Below are 22,884 nucleotides of genomic sequence, written 5' to 3' on the forward strand. Positions count from 1 at the left end.
GACTGTTTCCTGTGTGAGGGACCCCACACAGGAGCAGGGAGAAGACTCCTCTCCCTGAGGGGGAAGCAGCAGCAGAAACAACATGTGATGAACTGGACATAGCCCCTGCTCTCTGTCTCCCTGTGCTGCTGGTGGGAGGAAGCAGAGAATCATGAATACAGTTAAATTCAGGAGAGAAGAGAGGGGTGGGTTCTCTGATTTTGATTGGCAATAAATTTAAGTAATTTCCCCTAGTCAGGTCTGTTCTGCCCATGACAGTACTCTGTGATCTCTCCCTGTCTTTATCTCAACTCATTAAGCCTTCATTGTATTTCCTCTCCCTTGTCCAGTTGATCCTTGATTTAATAGGAACTAAAAGGCTAGAACACAAATTTATTTCCTGATTTCCATTTGCATAGAGTTGCACTAGCTACCTGAATCCCACCATCATATGTTGTTTTTCCTACCTTTATTCCGCTGCATGTTTTCTTTTATTGCATCTAATAATTCCTTTGCTGCTTCTACATCTTCACCCTCCTCCTCCTCCTCTACATGACCTTCTCCTTCTCCTTCTTCTTCTCCTTCTACTTCTCTTTCCACCTTGACAGGTTCTTTAGCCACAATTTTCTCCTGATGGCAAGAACAGAAATACAAGTTGGCTCAGAAATTCCATAACTAAATTTACTTTATACACAGATGTAATAAAAGAAAAAAATAAATAATTCCTTTCATGTGTGTTCATGAACAGTGAGTTACTGAGCAACTTCCAGTCTCTAGAAAGATTTCAGTACAACTGCCAGAGATGATCAGTATGTTGAAAGATATTTCCATTCTCAAATAATGGGATTATAAGTAATTTTTAAATGCTGTCACACATGTTAAAATCTGAGAAATTAAAATAACAGGAATACTAGAAAACAGAAACACACCAGATCTGCAATTTTTTCAGAAATCGCATCGTTTGTTCTAACATAATGCAGCTTGTAGTGTTTGCAGAGCTCCTTAGCAATGGTAGATTTGCCAGATGCGGGAGGACCATGAATACAAACTTTGAGAGGCTGGAAAAAAGGATTAAGATATGACATTATTCAAACAGCACAGATGCTTTTATTAAAAGCAACAATATTTTTAATATGACTAATAAGAAATAGCAATTGTACTTAAAACTAAAAATATATTTTTGTTTTATTTTTTTTCTTGTTGAATATATTCTCTATCACCCACAGGTCTCAAGTAACATAGTTACTTAAATGATGAAATTTACTGTTGGAGAAAAAGCATGCTTCTGTTTAGTAGAATTACAGACCAATTTGTTGTGGCTAGTTAATGTTTGAATAATCCAAAGAGATGAAACACAGTCCCACAGATAGGATGCACTGAATTTTGGAATGTGGTAGCAGATATTCTACTATAAGCATGCAATAGTTCTACTTTCCAATTGAGATAAAGTTGCTGTGATCAAAATCATTATTTTGACCTCAAAAATTCTAGATTCATCACAATCTTAAGTGATGTCTCATTTCAGCCTACCTAGCCTGAGGATGAGTAAGTAGGATCCCAGTATACACTTATTAAACATGTTGTGCAATAAACTCATAATCATACATAATTAAGTGCCTATCTTAATTTAGTAAATCTGACAGTACAAACTCTGCAATAGAGCAGCGACAGAGACAGTCTAGCTAGCCTGCCTTCTCCTTGCTACCTGGTATGTACTGGTTTTTATATTTAGATGAATAAGTTCTTAGGTGCAATAGTTTAACCCAAATGCAGATCTGATAATCCTTTCAGAGCTATGAAGGGACTTTCAATAAATAACTTTTAACAATAGTATCTTTACCTTGTTTTACATGCCCTGAAGTCTTGTTCAAAGTTTGAACCAGATATAGACATGCTAAACAGCTTTATTGATACTTGGATGTAAACAGGCATTTTTCTGCACCTTTCAGTAACCTATACAATCTGAATACAGAAGTTCTAAATATCAAGCTAACATAGGAAATAGTGAAGTTGCCCAGTAAATTACACTACACAGCAGGGTAAAAGGAAGGCTATATTGCACTGGAATATCCACACTCACTGAATATATAAAGGGCATAAAATACTCACCTAACTATTGACTATTATAAAAAAAGTTTAAATAAAAGATACACTTACTGTATTCCTGAGGCAAAATGTACCAAGAGTGCCATATACTGCATAAAGAAACTACATAAAGAAACTAGCTTCAGAATAGCAGCTTTCCATTACTAAGTTAATTTGCATTTACAGAATTTCAGTTTTAGGCATAAAGGAAATAAAACTCAGTCTTCTTTTTTTTTTTTTGCCTCTTATTTAACATCTTCAGTTTTTATGTTCACTTATTTTGCATCTATATCCATCTTCTATGTATTTTTACTTAATTAATTAAAGACTTGTGTTTATATAACCATTTCTATTGGGGACAAAGAGAGAAGAGCAGTTTAAAATATTATACCAAAGCATTACCAGTAATCCTCGAGCTTGCTTGTATTCCATGATGACTTGAGCAATGTTCTCTATCAGTCCTGTCTCAGCAAACCAGTTAATGTTGAAATTCTCTTTCAGATAAATAGACTCCATTCGCAGGTTCACAAACAACATATCCACTTGCATTTGCTGAGGGAACAAAGCTACATTTATTTACAGACTTAAGCTATGCATGTTAAAAGAACAGCTGGAGCAAGAGACTAGAATGGACGGGGAGAATAGAAAGAATTAAAGCATTGGGAAAGAAGGTCTGCATACCAAAAAAAAAAAGATATTTTAAGCTTTTAAAAAATATTAACTTTCAATGTATATTTGTATTTGAGTGTTCTCATGATCTATTAGAACATGCAACACTAAACATTTATTCTGTACAATGAAAAATTTTCATGTAATTGGAAGGAATCCCCTTTTTAATAAATTTATCAAGTAACATCTTAAAACTATCTGGGTTGTATTTTGTTTATTTCTTCTATGAACAATTAATTCCAGATAAATAGATTAATACAACATAATTTATGTATTCTGTGTTCATCAGCCTTAGCAGCACTTCATTATTAACTTTTTTTTTTTTTTAATAATTTTGTTAGAGTTTTGTTAGAGTGCTCCCATATGCTAAGGCGAAGAGTGACATCAGAGCTTCAGTATTTTATTCTTTTAAATGAGGCTGTAACTCTTTGAAATTCTGTGTTTTATGATGGCTAGATTTTACTTTATTTATTTTCCAAATTTAAACTAATTTTAAATATTTTTAGGCATATTTTGGGGCTATTTTTTTCTGGTGAAATAAAGAAAAAATAAATTATATATTTCATTATGTTATACTTTTAAGTTTAAATACGTTCCTGAAGAAATAAAAGAAAGAAAAGTACTGACTGTTAGCTCTTTGCTCAGGAATGCATCTTCTTTAGGAACCTTCTCAATTTTTCCTGGTCCAATATTTTTACTGATACACTATCAGAAAAACAAACAAACAAACAAATAAACAAAAAGCCACTCCAAAATCACTTAACAAATCAGATTCTTAGGAAAAAATTGAACAGGATTTCTGTGAATAAAATATGTGCTTTAAATTTTACGTTACACTGTGCCTGGAAAATCAGGATACTGATTTGAAATAGATCTAAGAACAATACCTTTGTGCCTTGAAAATCAGGATAGTGATTTAAATAGATTTAAGAACAATATATTAACTTTAATGTTAGTATTGAATAGCTTTTGATTGCTAAGTAACACTTCTTCCTTAGTACCTGCAATTAAAAAAAAATGAATAAAACAACCCAAAACCACAGAAATTTTTATAAAGCACTTAAATATATGAATAAATTCCTAGTGCTTCAGATGTATTTGGAGATATTTATTTTCCCAGCACTTTTACTTCAGGTTCCTGAGGTATTTAATTCCATTAACAATTGGGAATGGTTTTCAGATCAATGCTACTGATAACTCTCCACATATAATTTGCATTTCATAATTAGACAGAAATTGTTAGTTACTCCTACAGCCCTTTAGAATAGATTTAAATCCATAAAATCATGAGCATTTATATAGACCACTGTCGGAGACTGAAATACTATAGTTTATGACTTAAACATTTTCATGAAGGACTTTTGCCTATTATAGCAAAAACTGTATTACAAAGGCTTCGGAGAGGACCACCACACCCTGAATGGGGCTCCGACTGAGGTCCCAGACTGCTCGCTAATGAAGATAAGATAAAGTAACAATTTAGGGCTGGGGAAAAAGAATGTATTCACAGAGCGCAAGCCGAACACCTGAGCGGTGACCCAGCCCCAGGGCTATCAGCTGCCAGGCTGCTCACAGACCCTCACACCTAAAGGTGTGGGGGGGAGGAGACTTTTTTGGGTGTGTAGCGAAAAAGCCTCTGGTGAGAGGCAGTGACCGCCCATCCTCTGCTGTGCAGACCAGCTCAGCTGAGGGGCCCTTTGCCCGGAGAAACGCTTATCCACAGCAGAAGGGGTGTCATGGCCCATCAAAGGCCCCCCAAAGGGGTCCCCAGATCCCGCATCAGAGCACTGCAGCATGATGCAACAGATCCACATTGTTGCAAGGGACAGTGTCAAACTGGCCCCTGCAAGGGAGACACGTGGCATTCCCACCTGCCCAAAACCTGCATTAACCCCCTGGATTCTGTACTCTTCCACGTGGTGGTCCTCACCAGCAGAAGAAGTCCAGATAGAGGGAAGCAATGAGACATCGTTGGGACCCTCGGTTGGGTGATATGCTTCCACCTAGCCCTTCCTTTCCTTCCTTTCCTTCCTTCCTTTTAAATAAAATATATCAATTTTTCGGCACCAATACCTAACCTCATTTGCTTTTAATCACGTTTTTGGGGTATATTTTGGACCTTCAGAGTTCTTCCCATTTTATACACAGAGACTTAGTTTTCTTTGCTCTTCTTCTGGATTTAAACTGGACTGTAACAACATCAGATCAAATAATCCAGCATTCTGGCTTCAATGATGTCACTTAGTGGACACCCAGTTGAAAGTAAACATGGAAAAGGCATGTGATACTTGTTCCAAACTCTCTTCTAATCTTCAGCTATTTTCAACTAGAACTCTCAAGGTGTTTCTTTGCCATGCACCTTTTCAGTCCTTCCCTGGGCTAATACAGCTCCTTGCCAAGACAAGTCTCTGTAGCACCCTCTTCACTGGCAACTTCCTGTCTCCAAGAACTGTCCACTTTACCCCCGTCCTCTATTTCGCATTTCTAAACAACCTCATATTTATTAAAGGACACCAACCACTCTCCTTGGGATGTCTACTTGAACCAAAGCACAAAAGCACAGGTTTCATCTTCTAGTGAGCTCCCTGTTTCATTAAACTCTCTTTGACTCCCTGTTTCATTAAACTGTCTTTGATAAAACGACAACAAAAAAGGGCCTTATGTAACATTTGCTCAATCTACATGAGCAAGTGTCCTATGAGTTGACTCTCACTATCACAGTGTACTGTTTAGCAGTGTCATTCAGACTACTTCTAGACTTAATTTCAAAAGTCTTGGAAAAACAAGATATCTTCCACAACATGAAGGGAAACACATGGTAAAGACTCAGTATCTAATCACAGTTCTTTGAATCCCACAACAATTCCCCATAACTTTCTTAGGTAAATTTTTTATTAAAATTAATGATAAATACTGCAAAAATTAGTATTGCAAGATCAAGTAAACTACTTTGTTTAAAGGACAGAAGTCTTAGAGGATTTCAAAGTAATCTTCCATGTAATTTACTACTCAGGATAATTCAGGAAGACCTAGGAATGTCTACTTCAGTAAAACACTTAGTTTTATAACCTTACATACAAATATACTAAAAAAAGAACAACAACAAAAAAAGAAATTCAAATATCATGCTTTTATCAACTCTCTTACCTTTACTAATTGTTGAAGCGTGTGCATCGATGAATCTACTGCAAGCAGATACTGAAAGTCTGGCCTGTGTTCTGCTACATTTTGTAACACTCTGAAACATAGCAAGTACAGCCTGGGCTGGCACTTGGAGAAGCATCCAGGGCTTTCCTTGTTAAATGCAGTTCATGAAACAGTACTAAGAGTCTGCAAATTCTTGCAGAACATTTCAGAGCATGACATTTTCATACATATTTCACTTGATAAAGAAGCACAGCTACACATTTTATTTGGAAGGAAGTTAAAATAATAAAAAGCTATATCTGTGAAAGCTATATCTGTGAAAGCTATATCTGTGAAAGCTATATCTGTCTTAGTCTGCTGTAGAGTCCACAATCCATGTCCAGTTCTGTGCCAGTTAACTGGTACCACACTTTAGACTGAGCATGACTTGTCATTTATGAAAAGCAAAGCACCAATGCAACAGTCAGATAAGGATTCCAGAAAGCACATCTGCTTCTAAAGAAACTGAAGGCTCTGTTTGACTCAGTTAAAAGGGCCCAAAAGTGACCTTTAAACCAAACCATCCAATTTAAAAGCCTCAGTACTCTCTATTGGATTTGTTATCTAGCTAGGTATCAATTATTGCTCAGAGTTTGTTTTTTTCTTTTTCCACTTACATTGCTAAATCACGAATATGAATGGTGGGAATAATATTCTTGCCATCTCCAAAAACAGGTATTGCAGGAGTCTCACCAAGCCAACACATCTGAAAATACAGAGAATAAAGTGAGAAAAAAAGTGAGTAAATATACTGATTTACTAGGCAAATCTGTATATTCAAGATTTAAAAGTTCAGTTTATTGAATAATTAATAGAACTGCAGTAAAGAAGACCATTTGTGAGAAGTACTGATTGCCAGACTACTAAAAGCAAGAGGGGCTTTTATAAAGACTATTCTTTAGTCTTAGCAAATATTACTTTTTATCACCCTAAGGAAAAAAAAAAAGAAAAAAAAAGAAAAAAAAAGAAAAAAAAAAGAAAAAAAGACAGACATTTCCCTGGATTCCATTTACATGACAGACATGTTCTCACTGGAAAGTACATATGGAGAAACTGTTCAAAAACTAGAGAAATATCCAAGAAAAAATAGAGCCAAAAAGGAGAAAAACACTTCCACTGTAGCTAAAATATTTCAAAAGGATCAAATAAACCGTTCTGCTCATGAAAGCATTGAGCTTATGATGTCAAGGCTGCTAAAAATGGATTTAATTCCAGTGCAGTTTGCCCCTAGAAATTAAATGATCCTTCAAATGTAGTTGGATGTCTACCTTAAAAAAGTAGTGAAAGAGTCCTTCTTCAGCTCCATATAGATGTCCTGAGGCAACCACATAAGTTGAAAACTTCTTTTTGTTCTGTAAAGTGAAATCAGCAAGAAAGTTTTTATTAAAATCTGGTACTGCAATTGGGATACAGGTTTACACTGACTCTTGAATACATGTACACTAAATACACAAAGTGTGCAAACTGTATCACTTCCAAGTTGTAACTCAATTGTTGCATATCCTGTAGTTTCCTGAGTCATGTTATTATTACTTCCTTCAAGAAAAGCTGTCTACAGCTGTCTTCAAAAAAAAAAAAAAAAGGTCTGTCTACATTTGAAGAAAAATTATAAGGTTAAAATAAAATTAAGAGGTAAAATTTGGAAGTTATGTAAATCAACTGAGTGAACAGGATAACTCATGCTTCTACTTCCTATTTTCAAGAAAGAATAACTCTGAAATTCATTGAAGCTATTTTTTCAATGCATTCTATTTGCATTTGGCTGTCTAAAGGAGCAGAAAATGCTGGATTAATGATTTTACAACTTCTTTACTTTCATTTTGATGCACTATTAAAAAAAAAAATCTTTGAACTATTTCAATGGTTTGCTAACCACACATCATAATAACCCACATATTTTTGGCTGATCTGTGTAAAGTCATAAAATTGCCTGTCTGCTTGGACGTACATGTTACTGTTTGTATCAATGGTGAGGATGGTTATACAGGAAAAAAAAAAAAATTTAAATCATCGTAAAGGAAAAAAGCTTTCAAATAAGTTTTTTTAATTAGTCACTTTTAAATTTTTTAAGATGAAACAAAGTTATTGAATAATTCTCATGGTAAATATCCTAGGCATTATACATCTTCATCATAAAATGTAAAAGAACCTGCCTTTAGCACAATGGGAATACATATGCAGAGTTGGGATCTATTATTTTTTTTTTTGGGGGGGGGAGAAATGGACCTTTTGTTAGCATCTTTATAATATTTTAGAAACAGAAAAATAAGGCAGGTCTAAGCCAATCTTGGATTATATAAACAAAGCACCACATAACTTGATGACAAGTTGCAAAGTCAGTGTGTTGTATCTATGTGGCTTTATCTATATACTTAGAAAGTGAAACTTTGTTATAAAAACTACTTCAACTGAACTGAATTCAACAGCTTGTTAATAATCACAAGAAACAATAAATTAGAAGACATTACAGATAGCAGAAGAGCTTTCACACTGTGAGGACAGCTGCCTTTTTCAAACACTGTTAGGGCCACAAGAGGACTTTGCCATGGGATAAGCACAGAAGGGAGTTACAGCAGAATATCACTAACTCCAGGCTGGCAGAGGGTGATCTGCTTAGTACATCCTGGTTAATGCATCTGGACAAAAATTCCCACTGTGGCCAACAGTGTCATGAAGCAACTGCTCATATGTGGTATCAGTGGTCAAACAAAGACCACCCCTAGTTATGGGGCAGATGGCAACCACCAACCATCACTGAAGCCCCCCTGAATATGCCTGTGAATATACCTGGAAATTGGACTGTAAGATAAACCACCACAGCAGCAACTTGAGAGACAATAAAGGTGGTGTTATCCACCTTTTGTAATGCAGACAATGCATTACAAAACATTATAAAGCTTACATTAACAAAGCTTGGGGAGAAGAACATTTTTACTGATAATGAGCACAAAATGCAGAATTTACAGGCCATAAGGAAAGCCAGCTCAGCAAGTGTGCTGAAATCAGCTCCAACTGGGTAAAACATGATTCTGGGAGGGAGAGGTCGTGACCACCAACTTATGGCCTTCCCACCCAAGAAACCCATCAACTCAAAAGAGAAAGACTGAGCATGGGACTAATTAGCATTAGAAATGAGGGAATAATTTAACCAGTAGATTAAGAGAACTCTGTAGCCAACGAACATTAATTCCTTTGTTTGCTAAAATGTATGAATATGAAAAGTTTTGAACTATTTTGGGACCCCCATCACTGAGAAGCCCAGTATGAACATGATGCCACTGGATCCTTGGGTGGTGACTATCTTCTGCTTGATCTTTCTCCTCTGTTTTCTATTTCTATCTCTCTATCTCATATTCATTGTTAAATAAAATCTGTATAATTGACTTCAGTTTATGGTCTCTGAATTTGAGTAGAGGTATCTGTTACTACTCTGATCTTAACACACACTGAGATTGCTTGGGTAATTCCATGACAGTGTTTGCACCCAAGAGCACCAGCTCCCAGGGCTGCTTTGGACACACTGCAGGCACATCCCAGAAGACACGTAGTAATTTCTGTCTCCTAGCAGGAAAAACCTGCCTCTTCTGAATGCACAGGAGGTGCTATTTCTCATTTCCCTTAAAAAGAATGTAACACAGGATTTTCTTCCATGTACCGTGTGCTAACTCCTGCCTTGTCTGAACACTAACCATAGTTTTGCACCAAGTGCTGTATTTCACTGAAATGCACACCTCTAAAACAGGTTCAATTCCTCTAACAATAGTTACTTAGTGTCACAAGCCACGCATTGGGAAGGTAGTACTTGACGTTACTTGGCTATAGGTAATTTTAAAAATAGGGCAATGCTTAGGCAAGTTGGCTGTTCCTGGCGGCACGTTTAGTTCCCCGTAAGGAATGTCACGTTCCCGTGTGTTGTTCATTACAGCCACTAGGTGTCACTTTCTAGCTGGGATCCTCACTTCCAGGTTGAGGTTGCTTTACGCTGGTTTTCTTGCTCCTTAAAAATTGCTCGAAGTGAGAAACGGGTCTAAATGGATTCGGGAACTGTGATGTCACTCAGAACAGAGATGGTGGATGAAGAGCTTTTCTGACATTGGCAGGCAGATATTTCTCTAAGGATTCTGAATTTGTCAGGACCCCAGAGATTGCAACTTCTGAGAAAAGTGACACAACCTGAATGCCCTGAATGCCACAAAGGTAAAGGCAAAAAATTGCTAGCGATAAAAACCAAAGACTCTTAAACTCTCAGACTGTTACTGAATTTTAATCAAAAAATAGGTGAGAGGTACACTAATGCAGAGAGGTGAAATCTTGCTATAAGAAACAACTTCCATTAAATTGCACTCTGAACAGGCAATAAGGTTCAGAAAGCCTTTCATTCTTTCATTCAGAAAGCCTTTCAGACCTTTTTTACCTGGCTGGCTGTTGAATTCTAGTGTCTGAGGTCTCTGCAGGGAACAATAACACTGTAATTTCTTTCACTGATGGCATATTTCCTAGATACCACTGAATTTAGGAATGAGTAAAGTCTAATCCAGAAGTCTTCAGCCATCACAGGAAGCCAAAGTTGATTTCCTGGGTAGAACAGATGCTTTGGAACCATCCTGCTCCAAAGTGCTGACAGAAACTATCCAGGGGCAGTGATACCCATTGGTGCTGACACTGGAGTTCTGGAGGAAAGAGGCTTCTTTTGAAAGGGTTACAGCAGGTAGGTATTGAAAATATTCAAGCTGCTTTATCATGTACTGGTACATATCTACAGATGTTCAGCCTGGCAAACACTTAGAAGCTAATTTTATAAGTACTTTTGGTATGCAGTGACTCAGTGGTTTGGACTAGTCAGAAAAATTGACAATAATTCATCTGGGTATTAAGTGGTGGCAGAAGTTAACACAAGGTTTGATGGATGCTGTTTAAAATTTTCATGTTTTTAATATTGCAGTTGTGAAACTCAACCCATGGTCTTAAAATCCATGTTAGCACAGTAAAAAAAAAAAATTTACCACTACTTTTTCAAGCTGTAAACCAAATTTTTACTTATATTCTGTACTATTAGATCAGAAAACAGAATATAATTTCTAGTGCTATTTTCTCAGCAGGACATAAGACAGCAAATATATGCTCAAACCAGAGAAAAGTTTTTTTCACAATAAACTCTGTTATTAGCTGGATAAATTTCTGAAATGGACATTGAATTATATGGATTATGGGAGACTCCTAACACAGAAAAAGAATGACCAAATGACACTTTCATCATCAGTGTATTTTGTTGTCATTGAACCTCCTCACTACACCACCACTAATGACAACAGCTTCCATTTTCCTGAATTGTAAGCTGAGCCACTATTGGTATTTATTTAATAATAGTTCTTAAATACAAATAGAGGCATAGTCTGGTCTCTAGTAAGATTAATGGTCTAATCAGACCAAAGCAAGCAGAGCTGATGAAGGGGATTTAGAAACATGTAAAGTGATAACATATTTTAGCTATTCTGTTTCAGTTCTATGGCTGTGATTTTAAAGTAAATTATAAGGTGGAACAAAAGTCAACGAGGCCTCTGCTCCAAGAGCACAAACTATCCAGGGACATGATAGGTGTGGCCAGAACATCTAAGTATTTAAATGAGTCATAATACTAACATAGCTTGCTGATATTTAAAGATGCTGCTTTTCTTTAGAGCTGTACTAATATCTTATTCCTCTACAATCTTTCTTTCTCAAATCTTTCAACATTGACCCCAGCTTTGATTGTCTCTGGTACAACCAAAGAAACAGTATTTTTTAAGAGGAACATGATTTACTCCCTACCTAAGAAAAAAAAAAGAAATTGGAATTTATATGATGCATACACTTGGGTTTCAAAGGACATTATAGTATTCTCCATGCTACTATATCTATTAATAATTTGTATCATTCATATTTACAAGGACAATATTATATTCTTAAAACTTATTCTAATGATTTATAAATTCCATTACTATGATAAAACTCTAAATAAGAAGACAAAACAGCTTATTTTTATAAAAAAGTTCTACACCTACCGTTTTCCCGAGTTTTGCAATGTGTTTTTCAGCATTTATGTGATCCACAAAGCCAGGATGAGACCTTCTTTTGCGAAAATCTTCTTCATTAAAAGGAGCATCAGGATTTTCCTATGAAGAAAAAAAATGTAACTGATATACATTTACTAAACTAGAACAATTTTTAAAGGTCTAGATAGTTAAAGGAAGTTCTTTAAAAGTATTTTAAAATCTGTTTTAACTTTGTCTTCATTTGAAATTCATCCAGGTTCTGAATTTGATGTTTGAGGTTCAGCATTTTGAAAATTTCATTAGTTCAATTTCAAATTTCACAGTAAAAGATTTTTAACTTCTTTTTATATTTCTAAAAACATTAGTTTTTATTATATATAGCATTACACAAGGTTGAAAAACTGTATTTCTGTAACAATGAATTTGAGAATTGCAATAGCATACTACAAAGCACCCAACATGGCTCCTGAAAATACTTTATATATATTGATATAAAGTTGTATCCATTTTAATTATGTATTTCATTAAATATGCAGTGAATATGGGATTTTTTTAATGACTGAAAGACAGAGCATATTGTGGTTAGCATTTGTCTTGCCTCTTGACTAAGCAACTCCTTATGTCTTTCTGTATCATTATAGCCCAATGCCTAAGCTTTTCTGTCAGTGAATTTCATCCAGCAATTTTGGCAGTGAGTAATGGGTAAGGGTGAAAGAATCCTAAAAACCCACTCACTCTACTAGCTATCATGTAAGTACACACCCAAAATATATTGTATAATTTAATGTAATGAATATTTTCCATCAAATGGCAACATCTGTTTAAAAAAAATTAATGTTTTGATATTACTTACTGGGTCAAAGGGTTTGGTATTTGCCCAGGTCATTATTGTTGAAATGAGGATGAATAACTTTTGTTTTGCAAAAGTCTCTATTTCCTTATGTAGAGCTGTTAAATGAAAGCAAGGACTTTATTTTAAACTGTATTATTCAAACTGTATTTTTGCTTTTATATAAAGATCCTATAGACACTCATACCAATGTTCTATGTGATGTCTTTTTAAGCAAATGCTCTTTGAGTTAATATAAACTAAAGATAAAAAAATCACGAAAGAAAACAAATAGAGAAAGAAAGAAAAAGCTACTGAATGCAAAGTTTATTTTAATATAAATCAAGAAAATGAATTTTTTGTTATGAAAATTATTCTGTTGTCCGAGTGTTCATATTATAAAGAGGAAAGCATAATTTAGTTTAGCTGTCATATAAAGAATCCTATTGCACTCTCACCTTGAAAGGATTCCAGCTGCCTATCAGAATTTGGGTGTAACAATAAGGAGAAAGTTTTCAAAAGACTGCTAGCAATATTTTTTATTGGACTATAAAGAAAAATAGACCAAAAATATTTATATAAAATATTGAAACATTATTTGGATAACACAGGAGCAAATTTTCTACCCACCTCCCAATGCAAAGAGATGAGATGATGGTTGACAGTTATTTAGGGAAATTACTGCCTACACAGATGTGCCATTTAAAGAGTTGGACCATTCCATGTCAGCTTCTCTCCCTTCTGAATGTGGCAGTGCATTCCGTGGTTCCTTGCTATTCATCCAAATAATTTGTGCAGCATTTTCCATCAAGGAACCCAATTTTATATTAAAGTGAATCCACTATAATTTCCTTACACATTTATGGCAAGTTTTGATGGCTACATAGAAACCAAATTTCTGTTGAGGTAAAGCTATACCTACCAGAAGCAGCCCATGTTGCTTCCTCAATTTGGTTTGCATCCTCTGTGATATTATATAAAACAATTTCACACTCAAGCAAGTGGGTTAAGAGTGCTTCTCGAGAAGAGACCTGAGGGAAAAACAGTTAGATTCTGTCATAAGAGAGAAAAAAAATCCTCTTCTCAATAAATTTCTGAATAGAATGTTTTTTTCTAACACTAGGACGTTGGAATTATTCATAAGGTAGTTATCAAACTTTTATCTGTCAGATACAAGAAAGATGATAAAATGGAAATTAAATGCTGAAATTTCTAATTTAGAGTACATATTAACATAGATCAAAAACACAGACTTTTACTGGTATTTTAGGATCCATATTTTTAGTGTATTTGTGAGTAACGAATATATCTACTACTTATCCAGGTATTTTAAACAACTATCCATTGACAGAATAGAAAAGACATTAAAAAAGTCAATTTCCTTGCAAGACAGCATCCTGGCATTTTTATTAACTGCAGATTATCTGTATTACTTGAGCATATCCAGCAAACACTTTGGGCAAAAGCAGGGATTAAAACTTAACACTTCCAGCCATAATTTCCTGATTGAACAGTTCAGCTGCATAGACATCTGAATCAAAATTTTCAAATGTTGGAAGAGATTCTTCAATAAGAAGAATAATAACAAGCTTATAACAAGCAGTTTGAGACAGAGGCAATTTCTAGTTTCAGAAAACTAAATCAAGCAATAAGCAATCATGTTCAGAAGAGCAAGCCTCCTTTAGTTAATTAAACTCCGGACATACACATCTTTCTACAAGGATGGAGGTATTCGGAACAATTAGCTGCTAGTGAAAGCTGTGATTTCAGTGAACAGTTAAGAGGGACACTAACTTTGAGTCCAGCATCACTACCTTCAAAATGGTGATAAAAGACAAAAAGAAGATGAGAGATACTCGAAGTGTAAGCTTTTAGAAAATAAGAAAGCAGACCTGTGGATCATCAAGGTAGATTTTTTAAAAAAAGTTATGATGAGGAAATAATCTATTTTCTGAGTTCCTTCCTCTTATATTTGCTGTGTCAGACCTAGAAGAGAGGAAGCCAGAGCACATGCAGGAAGCAGAAGGAGTAAAACAGATATATACAACTTCCAGCAGGAACAAAATTTCATTGGTGCAGGCCATTTTACATGACCTGTGATATTTTCAATGTTGTCTAAAGGCAATCTGAAATCAGACTCATACTTACTACATATGTTTCCTTTGCAAAACGTAGATCAGCACTCTCTGGTTTAGAAAGAGTACCCACTATTTCGTAGGTTTCCCCTGCGCTCGTGGGATCAAATGAATCATTTTCTTCTCCCTCCTCTTCTTCTTCTATGCTTTCAAGCGACGCCCCAACAACAGAGGTGGATAAATACTGCAATATACAAGACACATAATTCTTATACAAATACCTATTGAGCCCTACACAGCTTGTAAGGCACCAGCACCGTCTGACCAGCCCTGCTCCTGCTGTTGGTTATGCTCTTCAGAAACAGCTTCCCATTGAAGGGAAAACCTTAGGGACTGCTCAGCCTCAGCTGGAATGTTTTGGCCCCACTTGTGTCCCAGGCCTCAAAGCCGAAGGTGCCGGCGAGTCCCTGGCTGCCCCTGCCGCACCTGGCTCCTCTCGGGCAGGGGCTGCCTCACAGGGAACTTGGCTATCGCCCTCCACAGCCATCAGCTGCTGCCTGAACTCTCCCGACCGGCTTTATCCCCACCTCCTGCTCCTAACTCTTTATTTTTACTCCTCATTTTCACTCCTTCTTATCCCTTTAGTTGCTCCGGTGCCTCTCCTCAGCAGCTATCTCAGCTGACCCTCCTGTCCGCCCGGCCGAACTCCCTGGGGACCAGCCGCGGCTCCCCAGCGGGCGGAGGTGCCTGAGGCAGAGCGAAGCCGCGGCCGGGAGCAGCTGCGGGCCCGCCTCGCGGTCACCTTGCCGATGCTGCGGCCGCAGTAGGAGTCGAGGTGGTTGAGGAAGACGCGGCGGCCCCGCGGCGCCTCCTCCTCCTCCTCCATGGCCGTAGCCCGGGACGCGGCCCGTTGCCGCGCGACCGCCGGCGGGCGCACTTCCCCCGGCCGCCGCTGGGGGCGCGCCGCCCGCAGCGCCGCCCCGGCACGGGAGGTCGCGCGCTGCGCGCAGCCGCCGTGGGCAGCCGGCCCGGCCCGGGACAGCGGGGCGGCAGCGGCCCCTCAGGCTGGGAGTTTGCTCCGAGCGGCACAACGGTGAGTGGTACTGCCGAGACAAAAATAGATGTTAATTAGGTTATCCGCCGTCCTTTCCGACAGCAGGCACGCTGTGGGGCTGCCTAGGCGATTCACAGACTAGCAGCTACATTAGCAGCACTTATTCAGAGCTCCGGACAACGGGAACCAGCGGCAGCCGAAGGAGACCTGACATTGCCCCTCCTCAGTGCTGCGACGTTCCCTCCAGAGGGGCAGCAATGCCCCAGGACAGGCATGGGAGAGCATTGTGCTCATCCTCAGGAACCCAGAAGCGGTGGAATGACATTGCTGCCCCACTTTTGGGTTAACACTGTAATACAGTTTAAGAAATAGCACAAGTTTCTTCTGTTAACACCTCCAAAATACCTGTTGTGAAAATATGCTTATAATAAGCATATAAAATGACCGTTTAAAGACCTCTAAAACAAAAACAACAAAAAAACCCACAACCAACCAAACAAACCCTAAAATTCAGTAATGAAACATTACTTTGTCATTTTTCCACTTGGATTTCTATCACTCCAAGTCCTTTACAATCACAGACCATACCTTACCTTGCTGTTCCATGACAAAATTTTAGCTGACAGAAGTTTGCAACCAGTTTTCCAAACAGTCCACAGCTATTTAAGATTTCGTCTAAGGGCATGATGATTTCAGTTGTTCACTTCCAACTTTACAATAGCTCCACCCCCCACAAGAAAACTTCAACGCACCGGTCCATTTATTTATTTCTTTAGTCATTGAAACTGAACAAATAAATCAGTTGCAAGGAAAAATATTCAAATATAAATTTGCTGAAGTACATTCTCCTCACAGAGGACTAACCACGTGCCACAGACCTGTGTGCAAAAGAGAGCCTATGAACAATTTCTGGAGCATGGAAGCATACCCTAGGGCAGTGGACTAGTTTCAGAAATTTCAACCCAAAAAGATAACCATGAAATTAAGCTCTCGAAAACAGAAGCACTAATTACAGTTGTCCTGTCATAGTTGCACATTGCTAACTCAAAGCCATTACAAAAGCTCTGCTAGGCTTGTCTGATCTATATGACTAACCATAGCAGGTAGAAGCCAACATAGCTCTACTGAAGTCACTGGAATCTGTGAGAACCAATAAATCCCTAAATGTGGCTCCAAAAAAGCTACTGCATGTAGTTGTCACAAAATCATAGAAGAATAATGGCAGAATTGTTTAAATAAAGACACACAAATACAGGAATAATAGAAGTATACAAAAAGTGTGAATGTCACAGAACGTCAGTTCAACTGTACAAGCGTTTCCACCCAACTCTAATTTTTAAAAAGTCTACCAGTCAGTACATACTTGAAAAGTTATAGCAGAACAATAGATTTATAAAGAGAGTTGTACCAGTTTTTAAGTAGAAAATACAAGTTATATCTTCCAGCTTGTATTAGTCTTAGCAAATTTCAATACAGCCTTTGGTTTCAAACCAATACAATGCAATTAACATTACAGTGCTTACTTTAGTATTCATTAGGAGAGGACACTGTACAATTGAGGGAGAAAACGTGAAAACTGGGAGTACCAAAGTACTGTATTATAGAAAGTAAAGGCTGAAGCAAAAATACTCTTGAGTATATCCTGTACATCATGTAAATACACATTCAAAATAGTAAACAGGCCTTCCAAGCCTCTCAAATAGTTGCAGTACATATTTATAGCATAGATAACATCATTTTTAGGAAATGTGTAGCCCATTATTTCTGTGCTTAATCATTTGTGTTTCAGACAGTACATTCATATATAAGCAGTTCATCTCGTGTATTATTTGGAGCTTGCTGGTTGCCATAGACAAGAACAGATCAATTAATGCTGAGCCTTGCTTTTAACTTAGATACTGCCTCTATATAAGCAATGCTCAACTGTTGAAGAACTATCTTTCTAGCTACAAAGCTGACAACTTTCAGATTTATGTATAGCAAATCAAGCAGGAATTCCTTGCAGATGTTTTCCAATAATTTTTTCATTAACTGGGTAGAGCAAGTAGTTACCTTCTATTTTAAAAAGAAGGCATGAAAATTATCAGTAAGCACACACACAAAGAATTACTACTTATATCTATAACATTCAGTCTCAATTTTAGTTCTGAATACTAAGACTTGGAAAAGAGACCAAGGTTTTTGAACATTGTATGGAGCAACTCACATGCTCATTTACAACAGAAAGTAAAATTAGGATTTTTTTCTGCTATTTATCAAAGTGGCTTTTAATAACATTGAGATATATGCAAAACCATGGTAGTAAAATGTTATATAATATACTTGTTATAACATATAAATGTTATATAATAATGTAGAAGCACGAAGTAGACTTTAATCCAAGAAATGAAGCTTTAGATGTTTGTAAGGAAGATCTCAGTGCTTCATACTAAGAATTCCTTCTGGCACTAAATCTTCCTCATATGTGGGTAAATCAAGACTGACTTTCTTTCTTCAAAGCTTCTAGTCTTTGTAGTAATGCATTTCCAAACACCTCTCGATATGCAGGGCTGAGAGAGTCCAACAAGGAGTAGACAGTTTCATGATACGGAGTTTGCAGTCTATCATCAGTCTGATCAAAATCATAAGCTACTACCTGCAACAAAGAATTGGGTGGTTAAATTTCTGTGGTGATGATCACCTTGGTAGATGCAGCACTACATTTAACTTTGCCAGTCAAGGTAGTACAGAACAATGTTTCGTAAGAACAAAAAATGTTGAATTTAAATCGCAGTCTCTGCTTTCTACTACGGAGCTTACTGGTTATACAGTATTTAAGACAATTTCAAATACCTTTTGTCCAAAACTCAGAATGTTAGTAAAATACATCCTTTGAAAAGAAATCTCACATCTACATGTCTGTACAAAAATTACAAATGGTGCAAAAAAAATAAATTGTATAGATGTTGTATTACTGACTTCTTTGGGTACCTGAGAAACCCAAAGATTGACATACCTGTAACAAATTACTGATTCTGTCTTCACCATTTTGTGTCTTAAATAAATTCCTGGTTTTTTATTAATTTCCCTTCTTGCTTTGTTGGAAGTAGCTAGCTAAAGTACCCTCTTCTAGAAGAAAACATGCAGATCAGGTTTCATAAAAGCACAAGAGGTGAAGTATTTTTCTAGGCACCGTTTGAATATGGTCATTGTTCAAAACAAAGAAGTTTAAGAAATTAAAAAAATTAGTTTACCCTGAGTCCTGCTTCAGTGAGCTCCAGACAGTATCTGTTCCTTTCCCTGGTTTCCACATTGATATATGCCACATCCTCTGCACAGGGAAGGGTTTTTGACACAAACATGTTGCTGACAGCAAACAAAACATCATTTACAACAGCTTCAGCTTCTAGTCTCATATCTTTCACGTCTGTTCCTTCGAAGTCTCTATAATCAGAATCTTCTTCAAACCCTGTATTATTGGGCAACTCCATAGGGTTGCAATCAGTCTCCATCCTGCATATAAAAACATTTATTTTAGACTCATTATACCACTGTACTCAATAGACAACAACACTATAAAACACAGGTTATATTTTAAACAGGCATACATATATTTTAAACATTGTCCAAAAAAAAGGAAACTATGAGACCCAGTGACTTCCATAACTCAGGAAATGACAGTCTAGAGAACTCAAACACAAGATATTCAGAACAAGTGCTGAAGAAGATTACATGAACATTTAGAAGTGGTATCAGTATCAGTGAGGCTAGTTTTTCTCAGGCAAGTTAACTTGCATTCTGTGGTATAGGACTCTATTTCAGTGGTCATTAATTCTGCCCTTTGCTGCTACAGAATGCAGGAGGAAGACAAATCATGCCGGGAAAAAGCGAAATCAATAGCTGCAGAAAACAAAAACCTACTGTTCGTGCATATAAGGAAGACTCAGAAAAAGCTATGAACTAAATGGGTTATCAGAGACCTTAGGAACTACAGGCAGTTGTTTGTTACAGTCGCTAAAGACAAAAGCTCCTGTTCATCTTATACGCACAACTGCCGATACATTTCAGATACGGAGGCTGCTGGTCTTTGCGAACAACTGGTACCCGAAGGGACAGCCCCAGCGGGGTTACCCCCGCGGTCCCGGCAGCGGCCCCACGGGCACCAGTGTGGCCAGGAGGCCTCAGGTGACACCTGTGGAACCTGCCGGAGGCAGCAGGGAGAGCCCCTCGCTCGGGACGCTGCCCCGAGAGCTCCGGTAGCTGAGCACTGCTGCCGGGAGGAAATGGGGGCTGCAATCACCGATCCGCAACATGCGGGACATTCACTCCACGGGATCCCCCGTTTCCTGCCAAATCCCACCGTCGACATACAAACAAATTCAAAAGACGCTGAAGGCAACAAGGGAGCTGGATACCGAGTTGCGCAGCCTCCCGCTACCACCGCCGCACCCCGGAGCGCACCCACCAGCGCCGGCGGGCGGCCGAGGCCCCGCTGCCAGACCCCGCACGGCTCCGGACGCGCCGCCCCGCTCGGCGGACAGCGCCCGCCCCGCCGCTTCCCGGCCGCTCCCCGGAGAGGCGGCCACACCGCCACCGCCTGCACGACGCCTTCCGGCCGCGCCGCCCCCTCCCGCGGCCGCTTCCGCCCCCGCCTCCTCCGCGCGGCGACGCCACTTCCCGCACGTCACGGTGCCGGTGGTCGGCGGGGGGGTGCCGGGAGGAAGGGGACGAACAGCCGCGATCGGCCTGGCCGCTCTCGCCGGCGGCACTGAGCTGACGGGGAGGGGCTGCCCTCCCGCCGCACCCCGGCCCCTTCCCCGCTCAGCGCGGCTGCGGCGGCTCCTCCGCGCCCGAGAAGATGGCGGCGGTGTCCGAGTGAGGATGGAGCTGCCTGTCAGCGCCTCTTCGCCCTAGGGCGGGCAGTGCCGCCCCGCCGGGGCGTGAGGGGTGGCGGCGGTGCCGCCCGGCAGCGGGGAGCCCCCGCCGTAGCCCGCGCCGAGGGGCGAGGCTTGGCCTGGCGGCCCCCACTGAGCTCCTTCGCGCCTCCGCTCTCCGCCCGGCCCCGTCCCGCCGCCCGGCCTCGCGGCCCCCGGCGTGCAGCCGCCATGCCGTGGCCTTTCTCGGAGTCCATCAAGAAGAGAGCCTGCAGGTACCTGCTGCAGAGGTACCTGGGCCACTTCTTGCAGGAGAAGCTCAGCCTGGAACAGCTCAGCCTGGATCTCTACCAGGGCACCGGCTCCTTGACACAGGTCCCTCTGGATAAGTGGGTAAGAGATGCTGGCGCTTCACCCCCTCGGCTCCTGCGGCGTCTGAGGGACCAGCTGATTCTCTGCCCCCGGCTGCCACCTACTTTATTTTCAATACCCAGCCTTTTCTATGCAAAAAGTTACAACCATAATTAGCATTTAATCCAGGAAGCTGTTATCTGATATGCTAGCGCTAAAGAAAAAAAAATCTCGGCATTTGTTACTGATACATTTTTCTAGCCACACTTGGATTGTGTAATTTTTAATTATGAGAAAAGAAACAAGAACTGAAAGAAGGCAATAGCTGCTGATATTTCAGTAGCTCTTGTACCCCAAACTAGTGTACCCCAAACTTCTAGAAATCCCTGTAGTCAATGAGGGGTAGGTTTACTGACTGCTACAGTTTGGGGTACAAGCTAGTGTACCCCAAACTTCTAGAAATCCCTGTAGTTAGTGAGGGGTATGTTTACTGACTGCTAGAGATGGTGAAAACAAAGTAATCTCTGTGCTATCTATACTTTGTCTTTGTCTTGGAGACATTTTGGTTCTTAATGATGGTGTTAAGCTGAGCTTAGTTTGTGTAGTTCTCTAAAGATTGTCTCCTCGTCTTGTAGTGGTGAAAGTACTTGTTGACAAAAAGAAAGCTGATTTTAGCTGGAGTTTGCCCAGCAGGTGGCCTGTCACACTCCAGTCCTGGCATGTATGTTTTTTTAATATGTGTGTTTCTATACACAGGTATTTATATTTCCACTCTACTCTAGAGGCAGACCTTTGGATTACTGTTTGTCATATTTTGTAAAGGTTCTTGTTTTAATGGCCAACATTACTCCATTCTACCTGTTAGTCGAGTGTCTGTCATGAAGAGACTTAAGCACTGCAGTGAATCAGTCACTGACTTCCAGGGTAGCATAGATTATGACCTAGGTCCTTTGCTTTAATGTTTTCCAAACCACATTTTTATTACAGTATGTACTGGTATTAGGCCACGCAGGGTACATTTTAAAATACTTGTGAATATATGATGTTTTCAGGTAATGGTTTTTAATGTTGTTAGTGTGAAAATATGTTTGAAAGTGGTAGGGGACAGACGCCTGCAGAAGTGCTCAGTGTTACCAGTGTTTGAGTGTGGACTTTTTTTTGTTGTTTGCTTGTTTGTTTCCTTCTTTTCTTTTCTGGCTGAGTCTGCAGCTTGTTTTCAGTGGCCGGCTTGCAGTGAGGCTGCCTCGCTTTAACTGAATTGTTATGCCCTCTAGTGGGTATCGAGCCCTCTTTGCGAGTCAGAGTTATGTTATTTAAAATATAAAATACTTAGTAACAAAGCAGTTACGGGTCGGTACTAAGTGAAGTGTGCATAACGTATACACAGTGATTAAATGAATATGCTGTAATGCTTAGGTGATCTTCCCCATTTGTCGATCAGCATTTTTCTGTTCCACTTGTAAACAATTGCATGGTTGAGTCTCTCTGCACGTGACTCTCATGTATGACAGATTGCAAAAGCAGACGTCATGGAAGTACTACAGCTCTTTTTTCCCCCTAGTCACTGTAACCTTGTTCTCAGTGAATCACCAGGATGACTGTATTTTTACATGGCATCCATTTTTGCAGACACTTCTGTTCATCTCAGCGCTGTAGCTACTTCAGCCAATATTGTATGTTTATTTGTAGAGATATGTAGGAATTCCTGGGGCTGTTAATGTAATGCTTATGCCTTTTGGGGCGTGAGCTCTTCAGAGGAATCAAAATGGAA

General features: G+C 39.1%; 3 protein-coding genes across 4 annotated transcripts in view; 1 reads left to right on the forward strand and 2 right to left on the reverse strand.

The window, feature by feature from the left end:
- AK7 (adenylate kinase 7) overlaps positions 1-15,741 on the reverse strand; it is a gene marked incomplete at both ends in the record, with an annotated part of 28,552 nt that extends 12,811 nt beyond the window's left edge. The window contains 12 exons of the mRNA XM_084208690.1: positions 447-609; positions 909-1,037; positions 2,467-2,616; positions 3,361-3,438; positions 5,881-5,971; positions 6,537-6,625; positions 7,188-7,271; positions 11,961-12,071; positions 12,805-12,899; positions 13,703-13,811; positions 14,929-15,099; positions 15,658-15,741. Coding sequence (XP_084064816.1) covers positions 447-609; positions 909-1,037; positions 2,467-2,616; positions 3,361-3,438; positions 5,881-5,971; positions 6,537-6,625; positions 7,188-7,271; positions 11,961-12,071; positions 12,805-12,899; positions 13,703-13,811; positions 14,929-15,099; positions 15,658-15,741 — 1,354 coding nt within the window. The remainder of the gene's footprint in view (positions 1-446; positions 610-908; positions 1,038-2,466; positions 2,617-3,360; positions 3,439-5,880; positions 5,972-6,536; positions 6,626-7,187; positions 7,272-11,960; positions 12,072-12,804; positions 12,900-13,702; positions 13,812-14,928; positions 15,100-15,657) is intronic.
- Positions 15,742-16,687: 946 nt separating this feature from the next.
- On the reverse strand, positions 16,688-20,484 carry GSKIP (GSK3B interacting protein). 2 transcript variants are annotated; one of them, XM_084208316.1, is made up of 3 exons: positions 20,304-20,480; positions 19,143-19,401; positions 16,688-18,544 (listed from the first exon to the last, which is right to left on the reverse strand). In XM_084208316.1, the coding sequence occupies exons 2-3, from the start codon at positions 19,398-19,400 to the stop codon at positions 18,383-18,385; spliced, it is 420 nt and encodes a 139-aa protein (XP_084064442.1). In that variant the 5' UTR covers position 19,401; positions 20,304-20,480; the 3' UTR covers positions 16,688-18,382. The 2 variants fall into 2 exon arrangements, with proteins under 2 accessions (XP_084064442.1, XP_084064441.1); XM_084208315.1 differs by having other exon boundaries at positions 16,689-18,544; positions 20,354-20,484.
- A 107-nt stretch (positions 20,485-20,591) lies between these two features.
- The window catches only part of ATG2B (autophagy related 2B), a 45,821-nt gene continuing 43,528 nt past the window's right edge, over positions 20,592-22,884 (forward strand). The window contains exon 1 of the mRNA XM_084208192.1: positions 20,592-21,155. Within this exon, the coding sequence (XP_084064318.1) occupies positions 20,994-21,155 (162 nt within the window). The 5' untranslated portion in view covers positions 20,592-20,993. The remainder of the gene's footprint in view (positions 21,156-22,884) is intronic.

This window comes from Fringilla coelebs (assembly GCF_963513975.1).
Source record: "Fringilla coelebs genome assembly, chromosome: 6".
In the NCBI taxonomy this organism is placed as follows: domain Eukaryota; kingdom Metazoa; phylum Chordata; class Aves; order Passeriformes; family Fringillidae; genus Fringilla; species Fringilla coelebs.

Bases quoted from the DNA above. Each gene is read 5' to 3' on its own strand.
- GSKIP (XM_084208316.1), bottom strand. From the start codon at position 19,400: ATGGAGACTGATTGCAACCCTATGGAGTTGCCCAATAATACAGGGTTT. The intron at 18,545-19,142 runs GTAAACTAATTT...TCTTTGTTGCAG, and splicing joins TCACTGAAGCAGGACTCAGG to GTAGTAGCTTATGATTTTGA.